Raw genomic sequence first — 23450 nt, forward strand, 5'->3', positions numbered from 1 at the left:
GGACTGCATTTTCTTGGATTGTCGGAAAGCCTTTGACACAGTACCGCATAAGAGGCTGGTACATAAGCTGGAGAGACAGGCAGGTGTAGCTGGTAAGGTGCTCCAGTGGATAAGGGAGTATCTAAGCAATAGGAAGCAGAGAGTTACGGTGAGGGGTGAGACCTCCGATTGGCGTGAAGTCACCAGTGGAGTCCCACAGGGCTCTGTACTCGGTCCTATCTTGTTTCTGATATATGTAAATGATCTCCCGGAGGGTATCGATTCATTTCTCTCAATGTTTGCGGACGATGCTAAAATTATGAGAAGGATTAAAACAGAAGAGGACTGTTTGAGGCTTCAAGAAGACCTAGACAAGCTGAAGGAATGGTCGAACAAATGGTTGTTAGAGTTTAACCCAACCAAATGTAATGTAATGAAGATAGGTGTAGGGAGCAGGAGGCCAGATACAAGGTATCATCTGGGAGAGGAAATTCTTCAGGAGTCAGAGAAGGAAAAAGACTTGGGGGTTGATATCACGCCAGACCTGTCTCCTGCAGCACATATCAAGCGGATAACATCAGCGGCATATGCCAGGCTGGCCAACATACGAACGGCATTCAGAAACTTGTGTAAAGAATCATTCAGAACTTTGTATACCACATATGTCAGGCCAATCCTGGAGTATGCAGCCCCAGCATGGAGTCCATATCTAGTCAAGGATAAGACTAAACTGGAAAAGGTTCAAAGGTTTGCCACCAGACTAGTACCCGAGCTGAGAGGCATGAGCTACGAGGAGAGACTACGGGAATTAAACCTCACTTCGCTGGAAGACAGAAGAGTTAGGGGGGGACATGATCACCACATTCAAGATTCTGAAGGGGATTGATAGGGTAGATAAAGACAGTCTATTTAACACAAGGGGAACACGCACAAGGGGACACAGGTGGAAACTGAGTGCCCAAATGAGCCACAGAGATATTAGAAAGAACTTTTTTAGTGTCAGAGTGGTTGACAAATGGAATGCATTAGGAAGTGATGTGGTGGAGGCTGACTCCATACACAGTTTCAAGTGTAGATATGACAGAGCCCGATAGGCTCATGAATCTGTACACCTGTTGATTGACGGTTGAGAGGCGGGACCAAAGAGCCAGAGCTCAACCCCCGCAAACACAACTAGGTGAGTACAACTAGGTGAGTACACACACACACACACACACACACACACACACACACACACACACACACAACGCGAACAAGGGACACGTTCCTTGGACGCGAACAAGGGGACACAGGTGGAAACTGAGTACCCACATGAGCCACAGAGACGTTAGAAGGAACTTTTTCAGTGTCAGGTTAGTTAACGGATGGATTGCATTAGGCAGTGATGTGGTGGAGGCTGACTCCATACACAGTTTTAAATGTAGATATGATAGTGCCCACTAGGCTCAGGAATCTGTACACCAGTTGATTGACAGTTGAGAGGCAGGACCAAAGAGCCAAAGCTCAACCCCCGCAAGCACAAATAGGTGAGTACACACACACACACACACACACAGGAGGTATCACAGGAAAAGTAAAATAAACACAAATAAGTCATAAATGAAAATCAAACACTCTAACATTGGAAAAATTATTGAAATGGAAATAATTTTCTTTTTCTTTTACAGAATTCTTCAAAATTTTCATGATCATTTAATCATGGTGGTGGTTCTGGACCTAGACGACCGGGGGAAGACCATCATTGGAAACCAGGGACCTATGGCGATTTAAGACAATCAGATTGGCTAAAACGCGGATCCTCCTTTTTGTTCTGTTAATAGCACCCTGCTGTTCCTGAGAGAGAAACAAACATTATTCTAATCTTACAGTAAACAATAATTATGTAAGTCTCGATTTAAAAAATCTTGCCCAAACGTTCATGATTGTTTTTTAAGTGTACTAAGTAAGATAAGTGTCTTGCTTCACTATCATAAAACACAAGTCTTATATGTGGCATTTTGGGAGAAGCCGGAGTACAGTACTGTATACGTCTGGTGGTTGGAGGGGGGGGGGAGGTTGCTGCGATACAACCCCATGTAATTCCAGAGAAGACGGGCACGTATACAACCCTTACAGTCACAATTATATTTTATATAATTATAAAGCAAGTGTGTGAGGATGGGTGGAGCGGACATGCAATACAGGACCAGTGAGAGATGTGGGAGGGCAAGACACAGTCCAGAAGGCAAGTGTGAGACATGGGAGGAACAGCAATCACTTTCGGAATCAACACAGCAAATTTACTGTTTTACCGAAATCCCACCTATAAAAACATCCTGAAGATCATGGCAGAGACCATTATCAATTGCCTACAGATGATGAAGAACGCCTCACAACAATAGACTCAAGAAATCACTTGTGTAATAATGGACAAGATCCTGCAGCAGACCTCAGTTACACAAGAAACAGAATGAGACAAGACAGAGCACAAGAGGACAAACAACGCGACATGGACATACAGACAACCAACAACAGTCGGGTAGTCAAGACACCAGACCATAAAAATCCACAAAAACAACTGCAAGAAGTAGTGGCAACTCAAGATCAACGGAATCATTCAACACAAGAGACAGACAATAAACTTAAGTCAGTGAACCATCACTTGGCCAAGTCCCAAGTCCAAACTGGATTGGTAACTGAAAAATTTAAAAAACTCTTCACAAGTCAGCGTCTTTCCTTGTGTAGCTTCTGGGGTTCAAAGGCCCCTCAGCCCGCCGGTTAGTCGTATGGTCAAAAAAGGCTTTTGGACGCGGCTGCTCGCAGCCTGACGTATGAATCCGGTAATTCTTGGAGGTGTTTGTCAAGGTGTGTTTGTGTAGCGGGAGTGTGTCAACTTTTAAGCGGTCCCAATAATTAAGATGACTTATAGAGCGCATTCTAAAGTAGAGTTGAAGTAGAACTTCTGGTTGCAATTCTTTTAACCATGTCGTAGCTCAGTCGATTAGGGCAGCGTCTGGGATGCTCTCGGACGTAGGTTCGAACCCTCATTACGGCCCATATGTATTTGTTCATTTGAGGCATCACGCTATTGTCATTTCTGTGTGTAATGAAGTAAGGGCGAAGAGGTAGAACGGCCTATTGACAGAGCTCGAGTGCATGGGGTAATTGCGTAAAATCATGGTTTGTGTCTCGGAGAGGCTGCAGGATCCAAGTAAAGTCAGAAGAACTTCTGGATGCAATTCTGTTAACCTTGTAACTCAGTCGATTAAGGCAGTGTATGGGATGCTCTCGGGACATAGGTTCGAACCCTCGTCACTGCCTTTGTGGATTTGTTCATGCAGGAAATTCTGTAGTTAGTTGGAGACTCTCAAACGGGTGTTCAACTTTACAAACAGAAATGCTAGCCATTCAAAATGCTTTGGAACATACTCTTCCTGAACACAGACAACATGTTATACATACAGATTCGAGAACTGCCACTGAAACCTTCCAACAAGAACACATACGTGATAACATCCATCTGACCACAAACGTCATAGCATTAATGCAAAGATTCAAAAGTCAAGGCCGTCGGGTACTTATCAACTTGGTTCCAAGTCATGTAGGATTAATAGGGAAGGATATTGTACACAAAGTTTCAGAACTTGCAACTAAGGGGCCATGGTACCAGGATATAAGAAATTGTTGTAGGGTATTCATAATTTATTATCCTGATACATGTGAAAGGTGCTGCACCTAGGCCAAGTTTCAGCATCTCAGCCTAAATAGAGACGGAGAAAAAAAAAAACGAAAAAAAGAAGGATTTTTCAATCATGTTCAATTGATTTCACAGCCCACAATTGTGAACCAAAATCATTTATACGACACTCAGCTATGACCTTACTATATAATAAAGATTTGCATGTCACATCATTATCCCAGATGTATTTAGTGCAATAATACAGATTTTATAAAAGTTTCCCAAAAACGTATGCAACAAAATGAAGTGTATCATTATTTATAAAATCAATAAATCTACGTAGATAAGAATAATGACATGCGTTTATAGAGGCGTAAACTCTACATATAATGTGCAAGTTTCATGTAAATAGAATAATAAATAAGGCTGTGAAACGAGATCTAGTTGTAAAAGTTGGAGTTGCGTAGCGCGCTCGACAAGTTTACTCAACCTGCGGTCACTCGTAACTGGTGATTTACGCATTGCGGCCAGCTCGTATGGAGGGCTCGCATGCATCTAGCTGTCAATGCTTTTCTCTTGTTCATTTGGTAAGTCATATTGCAGTACAAATAGCTAAAAATAGCAAAAATAGCGTGTTCTGGGAGATATTGTGTGAGCGCGTCAGCATACATCCTCTCTCCATGAGAGACATGCAGTCACTGACTGCACCACCCTCGTGTCAGACCATATGTTGTGTTGCCATATGTGTTAGTTTATATTCATTTTATGCATAACATGTTATTTTCAACGCTATTACGAAAAATAAGACATCTACAACGTAAGATACAATACCCCGCGGCGTATTCACGGCGCGAGGACCAGATTCACGAAAGTTGCAGCGGGAAATTTGACTCTAATTACGTTATTTTCAAGATATCATTAAACGGTTTGGACCACAGTGTTGCCAGAACGTTGTAGTATTTTTCGTAATTTTTCGTAAATATTTCATTTTTCATCGGATTTTCGGGTACCATGGCCCCTAAGAGAAGAATTATAGACATTTACATTTCACAGAGTCCATCACGATTTAAGTGAGTACAGTTAATTTAAATAGAGTAATGCAGAAGATGTACAGTGACCACAACAAAGCAGCAGCAACATCAGGATCTGCGTTTTGTGCAAGAATTCAACTAACTAGGAACCGCTTATTTTGATAAAAGGAAGCCTTTTATCAAAATACACAAAACATAAGTACACTTATATAGCATCAAGCTTCGATACCCATGTGCATAGGAAATAGGCATACAGGTTCCAGAAGTTGGAGGAAATGTCAGCACTGTGGAGAAATGCCCGACACACACCACTGAAACATTATCTAACACAGTGCAGTCACAAACCCAATATGATAACTATGATTCAACAGAGCAGAAGAAGTTGTCAAACACATGCAGCATATTCATACTGAAACGAACATACAAGTCATAAATACTCATACTCTGCCTAAATAAAAGAGAAACAAAAACAAGTAACACATAGTGGGCCAGCCAGAGGCTTAAGGCCTATGCCAGAATAACACTGAAACAAATAAAAATAAAAATGTGTTAGTCTACTGTACTTTGAGAGTAGGTGTTAGTTTATTGAGCTTTGAAGGGCAGGTGTAAGTCTACCGAGCTTTGCAGGGCAGGTGTTAGTCTACTGTGCTTTGAAAGTCAGGTGTTAGTCTACTGTGCTTTGAAGGTCAGATGTTCGTCTACCGAGCTTTGAAGGTCAGGTATTAGTGTACTGTGCTTTGCAGGGCAGGTATTAGTCAACTGTGCTTTGCAGGGCAAGTGTTAGTCTACTGTGCTTTGAAGGTCATGTGATATTATACTATGCTTTGAAGGTCAGGTCTTAGTCTACTGTGCTTTGAAGGTCAGGTGCTAGTCTACTGTGCTTTGAAGGTCAGGTGCTAGTCTACTGTGCTATGAAGGTCAGGTGCTAGTCTACTGTGCTCTGAAGGTCAGGTGCTAGTCTACTGTGCTTTGAAGATTAGATGCTAGTCTACTGTGCTCTGAAGGTCAGGTGCTAGTCTACTGTGCTTTGAAGGTCAGGTGCTAGTGTACTGTGCTTTGAAGGTCAGGTGCTAGTGTACTGTGCTCTGAAGGTCAGGTGCTAGTCTACTGTGCTCTGAAGGACAGGTGCCAGTCTACTGTGCTTTGAAGGTCAGGTGCTAGGGTGCTGTGCTCTGAAGGTCAGGTGCTAGTCTACTGTGCTTTGAAGGTGAGGTATTAGTGTACTGTGCTTTGAAGGTCAGGTATTAGTGTACTGTGCTCTGAAGGTCAGGAGTTAGTATACTGTGCTTTGAAGGTCAGGTGTTAGTCTACTGTGCTTTGAAGGTCAAGTGTTAATGTACTGTGCTCTGAAGGTCAGGTATTAGTCTACTGTGCTTTGAAGGGCAATTGTAAATTCTACTGTGCTTTGCAGGTCAGATGCAAGTCTACTGTGCTTTAAGGTCAGGTGTTTAGTCTTCTAAGCTTAGAAGATCAGGTGTTAATCTTATAAACCTTGAAGGTCAGAAGTGAGCCAAACTGTGCTTTGAAGGACAAGTGTTTCTCTACTAAACTTTGAGGGTCAAGTGAGAGAAAACTGTTCTGTGAAAAACTGTGAAAAACACACACACACACACACACACACACACACACACACACACACACCAGAGGCGAGGGGGGAACCCACAACCAGCTACCCAGTAACACCAGAAGGGAGGACAACCCCGCCTCCCTCCACTGCATAGAAAACCCCCCTACCCCAAACCCTCCCTGCCCCCCACTCAAATGTTCAGCAAAATCTTCCCTCCCCCCCACACCCAATCCCCACCCTTCTACCCCTCCCCCTCCTCCCGAGTCCTCCCTCCCCCTTTCACCCCATACCCTCCATGTCCCTCCCCCTTCACTGGATCCCCCGCCCCTCATCCCAGTATCCTCTGAGACCCTGTTATCCACCTCACAGATCCTCACACCCATGGAACAGCCTCCCCCACCAGCAGAACACTCACCAAGGAGGCGATTTGAGAAGGGACAGAAGAAAGTGAGCCTCAAAGCGATGTACACAAACATTGATGGAATTACAAATAAAGCAATGAGCTTGGAGAACTGGTACTAGAGGAAAACCCAGACATAATAGCCCTCACAGAAACAAGATCACGAAAACGATAACAATGCAGTGTTCCCACAGGACTATTATGTTATGAGGAAAGAGAGGGAAGGAAGAGGTGGGGGTGGTGTAGCTCTGCTGGTAAGAACAAGGCTGGGATTTTGAGGCAGATGGATATTCAGGGCTGCGAAGGTTTCAGTGACTACATAGCAGGTACTGTAACAAATGGAGGGAAAAAAATTATAGTCGCAGTCATATATAATCCACCACCAAAGACAGAAGACCTAGACAGGAATATGATAGAAACAACATGGCCACCATTAACATATTAGAAATGAGCAGCTTCTGTTGCTAGCAGGAATGGATCTGGACTACTAATTATGGGAGACTTCAACCATGGGAAGATAGATTGGAAGAACAGAGACCCGCATGTAGGACCAGAAACATGGAGAGCTAAGCTGCTGGACGTGGCAACAAGAAACTTTCTAAGCCAGCACACCAAAGAACCAACAAGAATGAGAGGAGAAGATGAACCAGCAATGCTTGATTTGATATTTACCCTAAATGAATGGGATATAAGGGAAGTTAAGATGGAAGCGCCCTTGGAATGAGTGACCACAGTGTATTGAACTTTGAGTACCTGGTAGAGCTAGGACTTATCTCCCCCCAAAAAGAACTAGGAATCAAAAGGCTGGCATACCGAAAGGGGAATATGAACAGATGAGAAGTTTCCTAAGTGAAATACCTTGGGACACAGACCTCAGAGACAAGTCGTACAGGGTATGATGGACTATGTTACCCAAAAGTGTCAGGAGCAGTAAACAGGTTCATCCCGGCCAAAGGGAAAAACCCGAGAAGCAACAGAAGAATCCATGGTATAATAGGGCATGTATGGAAGCGAAGAAACTGAACAAAAAGGCGTGGAGGAACTTCCGGAATAACAGAACACCAGAAAGCAGAGAGAGATACCAGAGAACCAGGAATGAGTACGTCAGGGTGAGAAGAGAAGCAGAGAAAAATTTTGAAAATGATATAGCAAACAAAGCCAAGACCGAACCAAAGCTACTCCACAGTCACATCAGAAGGAAAACAACAGTGAAAGAACAGGTATTGGAACTTAGAACAGGCGAGGACAGGTATACAGAGAATGACAGAGAGGTGTGTGAGGAACTCAACAAGAGGTTCCAGGAGGTCTTCACAATAGAACAAGGTGAGGTCACTGTGCTAGGAGAAAGGAGGTAAACCAGGCGGCCTTGGAGGAGTTCGAAATTACGAGAGAGGAGGTCAAGAGACACCTGCTGGATCTGGATGTTAGAAAGGCTGTTGGTCCAGATGGGATCTCACCATGGGTACTGAAAGAGTGTGCAGAGGCACTTTGCCTGCCACTCTCCATAGTGTATAGTAAGTCACTAGAGACGGGAGACCTACCAGAAATATGGAAGACGGCGAATGTGGTCCCAATATACAAAAGGGCGACAGACAAGAGGCACTGAAACTACAGGCCAGTGTCCTTGACTTGTATACCATGCAAGGTGATGGAGAAGATCGTGAGAAAAAACCTGGTAACACATCTGGAGAGAAGGGACTTCGTGACAAATCGCCAACATGGATTCAGGGAGGGTAAATCTTGCCTTACAGGCTTGATAGAATTCTACGATCAGGTGACACAGATTAAGCAAGAAAGAGAGGGCTGGGCGGACTGCATTTTCTTGGATTGTCGGAAAGCCTTTGACACAGTACCGCATAAGAGGCTGGTACATAAGCTGGAGAGACAGGCAGGTGTAGCTGGTAAGGTGCTCCAGTGGATAAGGGAGTATCTAAGCAATAGGAAGCAGAGAGTTACGGTGAGGGGTGAGACCTCCGATTGGCGTGAAGTCACCAGTGGAGTCCCACAGGGCTCTGTACTCGGTCCTATCTTGTTTCTGATATATGTAAATGATCTCCCGGAGGGTATCGATTCATTTCTCTCAATGTTTGCGGACGATGCTAAAATTATGAGAAGGATTAAAACAGAAGAGGACTGTTTGAGGCTTCAAGAAGACCTAGACAAGCTGAAGGAATGGTCGAACAAATGGTTGTTAGAGTTTAACCCAACCAAATGTAATGTAATGAAGATAGGTGTAGGGAGCAGGAGGCCAGATACAAGGTATCATCTGGGAGAGGAAATTCTTCAGGAGTCAGAGAAGGAAAAAGACTTGGGGGTTGATATAACGCCAGACCTGTCTCCTGCAGCACATATCAAGTGGATAACATCAGCGGCATATGCCAGGCTGGCCAACATACGAACGGCATTCAGAAACTTGTGTAAAGAATCATTCAGAACTTTGTATACCACATATGTCAGGCCAATCCTGGAGTATGCAGCCCCAGCATGGAGTCCATATCTAGTCAAGGATAAGACTAAACTGGAAAAGGTTCAAAGGTTTGCCACCAGACTAGTACCCGAGCTGAGAGGTATGAGCTACGAGGAGAGACTACGGGAATTAAACCTCACTTCGCTGGAAGACAGAAGAGTTAGGGGGGACATGATCACCACATTCAAGATTCTGAAGGGGATTGATAGGGTAGATAAAGACAGTCTATTTAACACAAGGGGAACACGCACAAGGGGACACAGGTGGAAACTGAGTGCCCAAATGAGCCACAGAGATATTAGAAAGAACTTTTTTAGTGTCAGAGTGGTTGACAAATGGAATGCATTAGGAAGTGATGTGGTGGAGGCTGACTCCATACACAGTTTCAAGTGTAGATATGACAGAGCCCGATAGGCTCATGAATCTGTACACCTGTTGATTGACGGTTGAGAGGCGGGACCAAAGAGCCAGAGCTCAACCCCCGCAAACACAACTAGGTGAGTACAACTAGGTGAGTACACACAACGCGTCCTTGGACGCGAACAAGGGGACACAGGTGGAAACTGAGTACCCACATGAGCCACAGAGACGTTAGAAGGAACTTTTTCAGTGTCAGGTTAGTTAACGGATGGAATGCATTAGGCAGTGATGTGGTGGAGGCTGACTCCATACACAGTTTTAAATGTAGATATGATAGAGCCCACTAGGCTCAGGAATCTGTACACCAGTTGATTGACAGTTGAGAGGCGGGACCAAAGAGCCAAAGCTCAACCCCCGCAAGCACAAATAGGTGAGTACACACACACACACACACACACACAGGAGGTATCACAGGAAAAGTAAAATAAACACAAATAAGTCATAAATGAAAATCAAACACTCTAACATTGGAAAAATTATTGAAATGGAAATAATTTTTTTTCTTTTACAGAATTCTTCAAAATTTTCATGATCATTAAATCATGGTGGTGGTTCTGGACCTAGACGACCGGGGGAAGACCATCATTGGAAACCAGGGACCTATGGCGTTTTAAGACAATCAGATTGGCTAAAACGCAGATCCTCCTTTTTGTTCTGTTAATAGCACCCTGCTGTTCCTGAGAGAGAAACAAACATTATTCTAATCTTACAGTAAACAATAATTATGTAAGTCTCGATTTAAAAAATCTTGCCCAAACGTTCATGATTGTTTTTTAAGTGTACTAAGTAAGATAAGTGTCTTGCTTCACTATCATAAAACACAAGTCTTATATGTGGCATTTTGGGAGAAGCCGGAGTACAGTACTGTATACGTCTGGTGGTTGGAGGGGGGGGGGGAGGTTGCTGCGATACAACCCCATGTAATTCCAGAGAAGACGGGCACGTATACAACCCTTACAGTCACAATTATATTTTATATAATTATAAAGCAAGTGTGTGAGGATGGGTGGAGCGGACATGCAATACAGGACCAGTGTGAGATGTGGGAGGGCAAGACACAGTCCAGAAGGCAAGTGTGAGACATGGGAGGAACAGCAATCACTTTCGGAATCAACACAGCAAATTTACTGTTTTACACGAAATCCACCTATAAAAACATCCTGAAGATCATGGCAGAGACCATTATCAATTGCCTACAGATGATGAAGAACGCCTCACAACAATAGACTCAAGAAATCACTTGTGTAATAATGGACAAGATCCTGCAGCAGACCTCAGTTACACAAGAAACAGAATGAGACAAGATAGAGCACAAGAGGACAAACAACGCGACATGGACATACAGACAACCAACAACAGTCGAGTAGTCAAGACACCAGACCATAAAAATCCACAAAAACAACTGCAAGAAGTAGTGGCAACTCAAGATCAACGGAATCATTCAACACAAGAGACAGACAATAAACTTAAGTCAGTGAACCATCACTTGGCCAAGTCCCAAGTCCAAACTGGATTGGTAACTGAAAAATTTAAAAAACTCTTCACAAGTCAGCGTCTTTCCTTGTGTAGCTTCTGGGGTTCAATGGCCCCTCAGCCCGCCGGTTAGTCGTATGGTCAAAAAAGGCTTTTGGACGCGGCTGCTCGCAGCCTGACGTATGAATCCGGAAATTCTTGGAGGTGTTTGTCAAGGAGGTGTGTTTGTGTAGCGGGAGTGTGTCAACTTTTAAGCGGTCCCAATAATTAAGATGACATAGAGCGCATTCTGAAGTAGAGTTGAAGTAGAACTTCTGGTTGCAATTCTTTTAACCATGTCGTAGCTCAGTCGATTAGGGCAGCGTCTGGGATGCTCTCGGACGTAGGTTCGAACCCTCGTTACGGCCCATATGTATTTGTTCATTTGAGGCATCACGCTATTGTCATTTCTGTGTGTAATGAAGTAAGGGCGAAGAGGTAGAACGGCCTATTGACAGAGCTCGAGTGCATGGGGTAATTGCGTAAAATCATGGTTTGTGTCTCGGAGAGGCTGCAGGATCCAAGTAAAGTCAGAAGAACTTCTGGATGCAATTCTGTTAACCTTGTTGTAACTCAGTCGATTAAGGCAGTGTATGGGATGCTCTCGGACATAGGTTCGAACCCTCGTCACTGCCTTTGTGGATTTGTTCATGCAGGAAATTCTGTAGTTAGTTGGAGACTCTCAAACGGGTGTTCAACTTTACAAACAGAAATGCTAGCCATTCAAAATGCTTTGGAACATACTCTTGCTGAACACAGACAACATGTTATACATACAGATTCGAGAACTGCCACTGAAACCTTCCAACAAGAACACATACGTGATAACATCCATCTGACCACAAACGTCATAGCATTAATGCAAAGATTCAAAGTCAAGGCCGTCGGGTACTTATCAACTTGGTTCGAAGTCATGTGGGATTAATAGGGAAGAATATTGTACACAAAGTTTCAGAACTTGCAACCAAGAGAAGAAATATAGACATTTACATTTCACAGAGTCCATCACGATGTAAGTGAGTACAGTTAATTTAAATAGAGTAATGCAGAAGATGTATAGTGACCACAACAAAGCAGCAGCAACATCAGGATCTGCGGTTTGTGCAAGAATTCAACTAACTAGGAAACCGCTTATTTTGATAAAGGAAGCCTTTATCAAATACACAAAACATAAGTACACTTATATAGCATCAAGCTTCGATACCCATGTGCATAGGAAATAGGCATACAGGTTCCAGAAGTTGGGAGGAATGTCAGCACTGTGGAGAAATGCCCGACACACACCACTGAAACACTATCTAACACAGTGCAGTCACAAAACCCAATATGATAACTATGATTCAACAGAGCAGAAGAAGTTGTCAAACACATGCAGCATATTCATACTGAAACGAACATACAAGTCATAAATACTCATACTCTGCCTAAATAAAGAGAAACAAAAACAAGTAACACATAGTGGGCCAGCCAGAGGCTTAAGGCCTATGCCAGAATAACACTGAAACAAATAAAAATAAAATGTGCTAGTCTACTGTACTTTGAAGAGTAGGTGTTAGTTTATTGAGCTTTGAAGGGCAGGTGTAAGTCTACCGAGCTTTGCAGGGCAGGTGTTAGTCTACTGTGCTTTGAAAGTCAGGTGTTAGTCTACTGTGCTTTGAAGGTCAGATGTTCGTCTACCGAGCTTTGAAGGTCAGGTATTAGTCTACTGTGCTTTGCAGGGCAGGTATTAGTCAACTGTGCTTTGCAGGGCAAGTGTTAGTCTACTGTGCTTTGAAGGTCATGTGATATTATACTATGCTTTGAAGGTCAGGTCTTAGTCTACTGTGCTTTGAAGGTCAGGTGCTAGTCTACTGTGCTTTGAAGGTCAGGTGCTAGTCTACTGTGCTATGAAGGTCAGGTGTTAGTCTACTGTGCTTTGAAGGTCATGTGATATTATGCTATGCTTTGAAGGTCAGGTCTTAGTCTACTGTGCTTTGAAGGTCAGGTGCTAGTCTACTGTGCTTTGAAGGTCAGGTGCTAGTCTACTGTGCTATGAAGGTCAGGTGCTAGTCTACTGTGCTCTGAAGGTCAGGTGCTAGTCTACTGTGCTTTGAAGATTAGATGCTAGTCTACTGTGCTCTGAAGGTCAGGTGCTAGTCTACTGAGCTTTGAAGGTCAGGTGCTAGTGTACTGTGCTTTGAAGGTCAGGTGCTAGTGTACTGTGCTTTGAAGGTCAGGTGCTAGTCTACTGTGCTCTGAAGGACAGGTGCCAGTCTACTGTGCTTTGAAGGTCAGGTGCTAGGGTGCTGTGCTCTGAAGGTCAGGTGCTAGTCTACTGTGCTTTTTAGGTGAGGTATTAGTGTACTGTGCTTTGAAGGTCAGGTATTAGTGTACTGTGCTCTGAAGGTCAGGAGTTAGTATACTGTGCTTTGAAGGTCAGGTGTTAGTCTACTGTGCTTTGAAGGTCAAGTGTTAATGTACTGTGCTCTGAAGGTCAGGTATTAGTCTACTGTGCTTTGAAGGGCAATTGTAAATCTACGGTGCTTTGCAGGTCAGATGCAAGTCTACTGTGCTTTAAGGTCAGGTGTTAGTCTTCTAAGCTTAGAAGATTCAGGTGTTAATCTTATAAACCTTGAAGGTCAGAAGTGAGCCAACTGTGCTTTGAAGGACAAGTGTTTCTCTACTAAAACTTTGAGGGTCAAGTGAGAGAAAACTGTACTGTGAAAAACTGTGAAAACACACACACACACACACACACACACACACACACACACACACACACACACACACACACACACACAACGCGAACAAGGGACACGTTCCTTGGACGCGAACAAGGGGACACAGGTGGAAACTGAGTACCCACATGAGCCACAGAGACGTTAGAAGGAACTTTTTCAGTGTCAGGTTAGTTAACGGATAGATGCATTAGGCAGCGATGTGGTGGAGGCTGACTCCATACACAGTTTTAAATGTAGATATGATAGAGCCCACTAGGCTCAGGAATCTGTACACCAGTTGATTGACAGTTGAGAGGCGGGACCAAAGAGCCAAAGCTCAACCCCCGCAAGCACAAATAGGTGAGTACACACACACACACACACACACACAGGAGGTATCACAGGAAAAGTAAATAAACACAAATAAGTCATAAATGAAAATCAAACACTCTAACATTGGAAAAATTATTGAAATGGAAATAATTTTATTTTTCTTTTACAGAATTCTTCAAAATTTTCATGATCATTTAATCATGGTGGTGGTTCTGGACCTAGACGACCGGGGGAAGACCATCATTGGAAACCAGGGACCTATGGCGTTTTAAGACAATCAGATTGGCTAAAACGCGGATCCTCCTTTTTGTTCTGTTAATAGCACCCTGCTGTTCCTGAGAGAGAAACAAACATTATTCTAATCTTACAGTAAACAATAATTATGTAAGTCTCGATTTAAAAAAATCTGCCCAAACGTTCATGATTGTTTTTTAAGTGTACTAAGTAAGATAAGTGTCTTGCTTCACTATCATAAAACACAAGTCTTATATGTGGCATTTTGGGAGAAGCCGGAGTACAGTACTGTATACGTCTGGTGGTTGGAGGGGGGGGGAGGTTGCTGCGATACAACCCCATGTAATTCCAGAGAAGACGGGCACGTATACAACCCTTACAGTCACAATTATATTTTATATAATTATAAAGCAAGTGTGTGAGGATGGGTGGAGCGGACATGCAATACAGGACCATTGTGAGATGTGGGAGGGCAAGACACAGTCCAGAAGGCAAGTGTGAGACATGGGAGGAACAGCAATCACTTTCGGATCAACACAGCAAATTTACTGTTTTACCGAAATCCACCTATAAAAACATCTTGAAGATCATGGCAGAGACCATTATCAATTGCCTACAGATGATGAAGAACGCCTCACAACAATAGACTCAAGAAATCACTTGTGTAATAATGGACAAGATCCTGCAGCAGACCTCAGTTACACAAGAAACAGAATGAGACAAGACAGAGCACAAGAGGACAACAACGCGACATGGACATACAGACAACAACAACAGTCGGGTAGTCAAGACACCAGACCATAAAAATCCACAAAAACAACTGCAAGAAGTAGTGGCAACTCAAGATCAACGGAATCATTCAACACAAGAGACAGACAATAAACTTAAGTCAGTGAACCATCACTTGGCCAAGTCCCAAGTCCAAACTGGATTGGTAACATGAAAAATTTAAAAAACTCTTCACAAGTCAGCGTCTTTCCTTGTGTAGCTTCTGGGGTTCAATGGCCCCTCAGCCCGCCGGTTAGTCGTATGGTCAAAAAAGGCTTTTGGACGCGGCTGCTCGCAGCCTGACGTATGAATCCGGTAATTCTTGGAGGTGTTTGTCAAGAGGTGTGTTTGTGTAGCGGGAGTGTATCAACTTTTAAGCGGTCCCAATAATTAAGATGACTTATAGAGCGCATTCTGAAGTAGAGTTGAAGTAGAACTTCTGGTTGCAATTCTTTTAACCATGTCGTAGCTCAGTCGATTAGGGCAGCGTCTGGGATGCTCTCGGACGTAGGTTCGAACCCTCGTTACGGCCCATATGTATTTGTTCATTTGAGGCATCACGCTATTGTCATTTCTGTGTGTAATGAAGTAAGGGCGAAGAGGTAGACCGGCCTATTGACAGAGCTCGAGTGCATGGGGTAATTGCGTAAAATCATGGTTTGTGTCTCGGAGAGGCTGCAGGATCCAAGTAAAGTCAGAAGAACTTCTGGATGCAATTCTGTTAACCTTGTTGTAACTCAGTCGATTAAGGCAGTGTATGGGATGCCTCTCGGACATAGGTTCGAACCCTCGTCACTGCCTTTGTGGATTTGTTCATGCAGGAAATTCTGTAGTTAGTTGGAGACTCTCAAACGGGTGTTCAACTTTACAAACAGAAATGCTAGCCATTCAAAAATGCTTTGGAACATACTCTTGCTGAACACAGACAACATGTTATACATACAGATTCGAGAACTGCCACTGAAACCTTCCAACAAGAACACATACGTGATAACATCCATCTGACCACAAACGTCATAGCATTAATGCAAAGATTCAAAAGTCAAGGCCGTCGGGTACTTATCAACTTGGTTCCAAGTCATGTGGGATTAATAGGGAAGGATATTGTACACAAAGTTTCAGAACTTGCAACTAAGAGAAGAAATATACACATTTACATTCACAGAGTCCATCACGATTTAAGTTGAGTACAGTTAATTTAAATAGAGTAATGCAGAAGATGTACAGTGACCACAACAAAGCAGCAGCAACATCAGGATCTGCGGTTTTGTGCAAGAATTCAACTAACTAGGAACCGCTTATTTTGATAAAAGGAAGCCTTTTATCAAAATACACAAAACATAAGTACACTTATATAGCATCAAGCTTCGATACCCATGTGCATAGGAAATAGTCATACAGGTTCCAGAAGTTGGGAGGAAATGTCAGCACTGTGGAGAAATGCCCGACACACACCACTGAAACATTATCTAACACAGTGCAGTCACAAACCCAATATGATAACTATGATTCAACAGAGCAGAAGAAGTTGTCAAACACATGCAGCATATTCATACTGAAACGAACATACAAGTCATAAATACTCATACTCTGCCTAAATAAAAGAGAAACAAAAAACAAGTAACACATAGTGGGCCAGCCAGAGGCTTAAGGCCTATGCCAGAATAAACACTGAAACAAATAAAAATAAAAATGTGTTAGTCTACTGTACTTTGAAGAGTAGGTGTTAGTTTATTGAGCTTTGAAGGGCAGGTGTAAGTCTACCGAGCTTTGCAGGGCAGGTGTTAGTCTACTGTGCTTTGAAAGTCAGGTGTTAGTCTACTGTGCTTTGAAGGTCAGATGTTCGTCTACCGAGCTTTGAAGGTCAGGTATTAGTGTACTGTGCTTTGCAGGGCAGGTATTAGTCAACTGTGCTTTGCAGGGCAAGTGTTAGTCTACTGTGCTTTGAAGGTCATGTGACATTATACTATGCTTTGAAGGTCAGGTCTTAAGTCTACTGTGCTTTGAAGGTCAGGTGCTAGTCTACTGTGCTTTGAAGGTCAGGTGCTAGTCTACTGTGCTATGAAGGTCAGGTGCTAGTCTACTGTGCTCTGAAGGTCAGGTGCTAGTCTACTGTGCTTTGAAGATTAGATGCTAGTCTACTGTGCTCTGAAGGTCAGGTGCTAGTCTACTGTGCTTTGAAGGTCAGGTGCTAGTGTACTGTGCTTTGAAGGTCAGGTGCTAGTGTACTGTGCTCTGAAGGTCAGGTGCTAGTCTATTGTGCTCTGAAGGATAGGTGCCAGTCTACTGTGCTTTGAAGGTCAGGTGCTAGGGTGCTGTGCTCTGAAGGTCAGGTGCTAGTCTACTGTGCTTTGAAGGTGAGGTATTAGTGTACTGTGCTTTGAAGGTCAGGTATTAGTGTACTGTGCTCTGAAGGTCAGGAGTTAGTATACTGTGCTTTGAAGGTCAGGTGTTAGTCTACTGTACTTTGAAAGTCAGGTGTTAATGTACTGTGCTCTGAAGGTCAGGTATTAGTCTACTGTGCTTTGAAGGGCAATTGTAAATCTACGGTGCTTTGCAGGTCAGATGCAAGTCTACTGTGCTTTAAGGTCAGGTGTTAGTCTTCTAAGCTTAGAAGATCAGGTGTTAATCTTATAAACCTTGAAGGTCAGAAGTGAGCCAACTGTGCTCTGAAGGACAAGTGTTTCTCTACTAAACTTTGAGGGTCAAGTGAGAGAAAACTGTACTGTGAAAAACTGTGAAAACACACACACACACACACACACACACACACACACACACACACACACACACACACACACACACACACACACACACACACACACACACACACACACACACACACACACACACACACACACACACACACACACACACACACACACACACACACACACACACAACGCGAACAAGGGACACGTTCCTTGGACGCGAACAAGGGGACACAGGTGGAAACTGAGTACCCACATGAGCCACAGAGACGTTAGAAGGAACTTTTTCAGTGTCAGGTTAGTTAACGGATGGAATGCATTAGGCAGTGATGTGGTGGAGGCTGACTCCATACACAGTTTTAAATGTAGATATGATAGAGCCCACTAGGCTCAGGAATCTGTACACCAGTTGATTGACAGTTGAGAGGCGGGACCAAAGAGCAAAGCTCAACCCCCGCAAGCACAAATAGGTGAGTACACACACACACACACACACACACACAGGAGGTATCACAGGAAAAGTAAAATAAACACAAATAAGTCATAAATGAAAATCAAACACTCTAACATTGGAAAAATTATTGAAATGGAAATAATTTTCTTTTTCTTTTACAGAATTCTTCAAAATTTTCATGATCATTTAATCATGGTGGTGGTTCTGGACCTAGACGACCGGGGGAAGACCATCATTGGAAACCAGGGACCTATGGCGTTTTAAGACAATCAGATTGGCTAAAACGCGGATCCTCCTTTTTGTTCTGTTAATAGCACCCTGCTGTTCCTGAGAGAGAAACAAACATTATTCTAATCTTACAGTAAACAATAATTATGTAAGTCTCGATTTAAAAAATCTTGCCCAAACGTTCATGATTGTTTTTTAAGTGTACTAAGTAAGATAAGTGTCTTGCTTCACTATCATAAAACACAAGTCTTATATGTGGCATTTTGGGAGAAGCCGGAGTACAGTACTGTATACGTCTGGTGGTTGGAGGGGGGGGGGAGGTTGCTGTGATACAACCCCATGTAATTCCAGAGAAGACGGGCACGTATACAACCCTTACAGTCACAATTATATTTTATATAATTATAAAGCAAGTGTGTGAGGATGGGTGGAGCGGACATGCAATACAGGACCAGTGTGAGATGTGGGAGGGCAAGACACAGTCCAGAAGGCAAGTGTGAGACATGGGAGGAACAGCAATCACTTTCGGAATCAACACAGCAAATTTACTGTTTTACCGAAATCCACCTATAAAAACATCCTGAAGATCATGGCAGAGACCATTATCAATTGCCTACAGATGATGAAGAACGCCTCACAACAATAGACTCAAGAAATCACTTGTGTAATAATGGACAAGATCCTGCAGCAGACCTCAGTTACACAAGAAACAGAATGAGACAAGACAGAGCACAAGAGGACAAACAACGCGACATGGACATACAGACAACCAACAACAGTCGGGTAGTCAAGACACCAGACCATAAAAATCCACAAAAACAACTGCAAGAAGTAGTGGCAACTCAAGATCAACGGAATCATTCAACACAAGAGACAGACAATAAACTTAAGTCAGTGAACCATCACTTGGCCAAGTCCCAAGTCCAAACTGGATTGGTAACTGACAAATCTAAAAAACTCTTCACAAGTCAGCGTCTTTCCTTGTGTAGCTTCTGGGGTTCAATGGCCCCTCAGCCCGCCGGTTAGTCGTATGGTCAAAAAAGGCTTTTGGACGCGGCTGCTCGCAGCCTGACATATGAATCCGGTAATTCTTGGAGGTGTTTGTCAAGGAGGTGTGTTTGTGTAGCGGGAGTGTGTCAACTTTTAAGCGGTCCCAATAATTAAGATGACATAGAGCGCATTCTGAAGTAGTTGAAGTAGAACTTCTGGTTGCAATTCTTTTAACCATGTCGTAGCTCAGTCGATTAGGGCAGCGTCTGGGATGCTCTCGGACGTAGGTTCGAACCCTCGTTACGGCCCATATGTATTTGTTCATTTGAGGCATCACGCTATTGTCATTTCTGTGTGTAATGAAGTAAGGGCGAAGAGGTAGAACGGCCTATTGACAGAGCTCGAGTGCATGGGGTAATTGCGTAAAATCATGGTTTGTGTCTCGGAGAGGCTGCAGGATCCAAGTAAAGTCAGAAGAACTTCTGGATGCAATTCTGTTAACCTTGTTGTAACTCAGTCGATTAAGGCAGTGTATGGGATGCTCTCGGACATAGGTTCGAACCCTCGTCACTGCCTTTGTGGATTTGTTCATGCAGGAAATTCTGTAGTTAGTTGGAGACTCTCAAACGGGTGTTCAACTTTACAAACAGAAATGCTAGCCATTCAAAATGCTTTGGAACATACTCTTGCTGAACACAGACAACATGTTATACATACAGATTCGAGAACTGCCACTGAAACCTTCCAACAAGAACACATACGTGATAACATCCATCTGACCACAAACGTCATAGCATTAATGCAAAGATTCAAAAGTCAAGGCCGTCGGGTACTTATCAACTTGGTTCCAAGTCATGTGAGATTAATAGGGAAGGATATTGTACACAAAGTTTCAGAACTTGCAACCAAGAGAAGAAATATAGACATTTACATTTCACAGAGTCCGTCACGATTTAAGTGAGTACAATTAATTTAAATAGAGTAATGCAGAAGATGTACAGTGACCACAACAAAGCAGCAGCAACATCAGGTTCTGCGGTTTTGTGCAAGAATTCAACTAACTAGGAACCGCTTATTTTGATAAAAGGAAGCCTTTTATCAAAAAACACAAAACATAAGTACACTTATATAGCATCAAGCTTCGATACCCATGTGCATAGGAAATAGGCATACAGGTTCCAGAAGTTGGGAGGAAATGTCAGCACTGTGGAGAAATGCCCGACACACACCACTGCAACATTATCTAACACAGTGCAGTCACAAACCCAATATGATAACTATGATTCAACAGAGCAGAAGAAGTTGTCAAACACATGCAGCACATTCATACTGAAACGAACATACAAGTCATAAATACTCATACTCTGCCTAAATAAAAGAGAAACAAAAACAAGTAACACATAGTGGGCCAGCCAGAGGCTTAAGGCCTATGCCAGAATAACACTGAAACAAATAAAAATAAAAATGTGTTAGTCTACTGTACTTTGAAGAGTAGGTGTTAGTTTATTGAGCTTTGAAGGGCAGGTGTAAGTCTACCGAGCTTTGCAGGGCAGGTGTTAGTCTACTGTGCTTTGAAAGTCAGGTGTTAGTCTACTGTGCTTTGAAGGTCAGATGTTCGTCTACCGAGCTTTGAAGGTCAGGTATTAGTCTACTGTGCTTTGCAGGGCAGGTATTAGTCAACTGTGCTTTGCAGGGCAAGTGTTAGTCTACTGTGCTTTGAAGGTCATGTGATATTATACTATGCTTTGAAGGTCAGGTCTTAGTCTACAGTGCTTTGAAGGTCAGGTGCTAGTCTACTGTACTTTGAAGGTCAGGTGCTAGTCTACTGTGCTATGAAGGTCAGGTGCTAGTCTACTGTGCTCTGAAGGTCAGGTGCTAGTCTACTGTGCTTTGAAGATTAGATGCAAGTCTACTGTGCTTTGAAGGTCAGGTGCTAGTCTACTGTGCTTTGAAGGTCAGGTGCTAGTGTACTGTGCTTTGAAGGTCAGGTGCTAGTGTACTGTGCTCTGAAGGTCAGGTGCTAGCCTACTGTGCTCTGAAGGTCAGGTGCCAGTCTACTGTGCTTTGAAGGTCAGGTGCTAGGGTGCTGTGCTCTGAAGGTCAGGTGCTAGTCTACTGTGCTTTGAAGGTGAGGTATTAGTGTACTGTGCTTTGAAGGTCAGGTATTAGTGTACTGTGCTCTGAAGGTCAGGAGTTAGTATACTGTGCTTTGAAGGTCAGGTGTTAATCAACTGTGCTTTGAAGGTCAGGTGTTAATGTACTGTGCTCTGAAGGTCAGGTATTAGTCTACTGTGCTTTGAAGAGCAATTGTAAATCTACGGTGCTTTGCAGGTCAGATGCAAGTCTACTGTGCTTTAAGGTCAGGTGTTAGTCTTCTAAGCTTAGAAGATCAGGTGTTAATCTTATAAACCTTGAAGGTCAGAAGTGAGCCAACTGTGCTTTGAAGGACAAGTGTTTGTCTACTAAACTTTGAGGGTCAAGTGAGAGAAAACTGTACTCTGAAGGGCTGGTGTTAATCTACTGTGCTTTGAGTTGCAGGAATTAGTATATTTAGCTCTGAAGGTCACGTATTAGTGTATTGAACTTTGAAGATAACTTATTAATCTATTGATCTTTGAAAGTCAGGTATTAGTCAACTATGCTTTGAAAGTAAGTTGTTAGTCTATTGTGTTTTAATTGTTGTCTTAGTCTTCTCTGCTTAGCAAGTACGGTTTTGGCTACTAAGATTTGAAGATCATGTGTTAGTCTACTAATCTTTTGAAGTTAGGTGTTAGTCTACTAAACTTTTGAAGTTAGGTGTTAGTCTACTAATTTTTTGAAGTTAGGTGTTAGTCTACAAAGCTTTCAAGGTCAGGGATTACTCTACTCTGATTTGAGGGTCTGGCGTTAATCTAATAATTTTTTAAGTTTCGATGTGAATCTGAGATTTCAAAGGTCAGGTAATAGTCAACACAGTTTTTAAGGTCAGGTCTTAATCTTCTGATTTTGAAGGTTGTTTATTAGTCTACTGAGCTTTGAAGGTCTGGTATTAGTTTACTGAGCTTTGAAGGTCAGGCACTAGTTTACTTTGCTTTGAAGGTCAGGTATTAGTTTACTGAACTTTGACGGTCATTTAGTAGTGTAATGTGCTTTGAAGATAAGGTGTTTGTCTACTAATCTTTGAAAGATCATGGGTTAGGCACCAAAGCTTTGAACAATAGATTTCAGTCTACTGAGCTTTTTAGGTCAGGAAATAGTCAACTGAGCTTTAAATGTCTGCTATTAGTCTGTAGACCTTTGTAACATAATAATTACCCATCTCATTGCGTTCTCGTTGTAGAGGGTTGATTCGTGCTGCTTCCCAGTGATCAACCTTAAGCGGGAGGCTCGAGCAAAGATTTGCATTTCACCACCTTCTATTCCAGTGATTCTGAAACATAATATTATTCATGAAGAAAAATATATGAATTTCAATAGAAGAATAAAGGTAATTAAAACAATAATATTAATGCTTTGTTAGTTGATGCACCGCTAACAACTCACACACCATTAACAACTCAGAGCACCACCAACAACTCACAGCCTCACTAACTCACAGTACAACTAACAACTTGATGCCCAAGTAACAACTCACAACACAACTTACAAATCACAGCACCTCTAAAAACTTGATCCCCACTAACAACTCATAACACCGCAAATAGCTCACAGCACCAATAACAACTCACAGCACAACTAACAACTCACAGCACCGCTAACAACTTGATGCACCACTAACAACTTGATGCACCACTAACAACTTGATGCACATCTAAGAACTTTAATGTTCCTCTGACAACTTGATGCACCACTAACAAATTGATGCACCACTAATAACTCACAGCACCACTAACAACTTGATGCAGCACTAACAACTCACAGCACCACCTAACAACTTGATGCACCACTAACAACGTTATGTACAATTAACAACATAATGCCCCACTAACAACTCAAAACACCACTATCACCTCACAACAT

The 23450-nt window shown here is 42.8% G+C and overlaps 1 protein-coding gene across 1 annotated transcript in view; it reads right to left on the reverse strand.

Annotated features, from left to right (window-relative positions):
* The window catches only part of LOC138361587 (F-box DNA helicase 1-like), a 44903-nt gene that overhangs the window by 17424 nt on the left and 4029 nt on the right, over window positions 1–23450 (reverse strand). Inside the window, exons 4-5 of the mRNA XM_069320841.1 lie at window positions 22746–22860; window positions 20213–20226 (exon numbers count right to left, since the gene is read on the reverse strand). Coding sequence (XP_069176942.1) covers window positions 20213–20226; window positions 22746–22860 — 129 coding nt within the window. The remainder of the gene's footprint in view (window positions 1–20212; window positions 20227–22745; window positions 22861–23450) is intronic.

This window comes from Procambarus clarkii, chromosome 8, assembly GCF_040958095.1.
Source record: "Procambarus clarkii isolate CNS0578487 chromosome 8, FALCON_Pclarkii_2.0, whole genome shotgun sequence".
Classification (NCBI taxonomy): domain Eukaryota; kingdom Metazoa; phylum Arthropoda; class Malacostraca; order Decapoda; family Cambaridae; genus Procambarus; species Procambarus clarkii.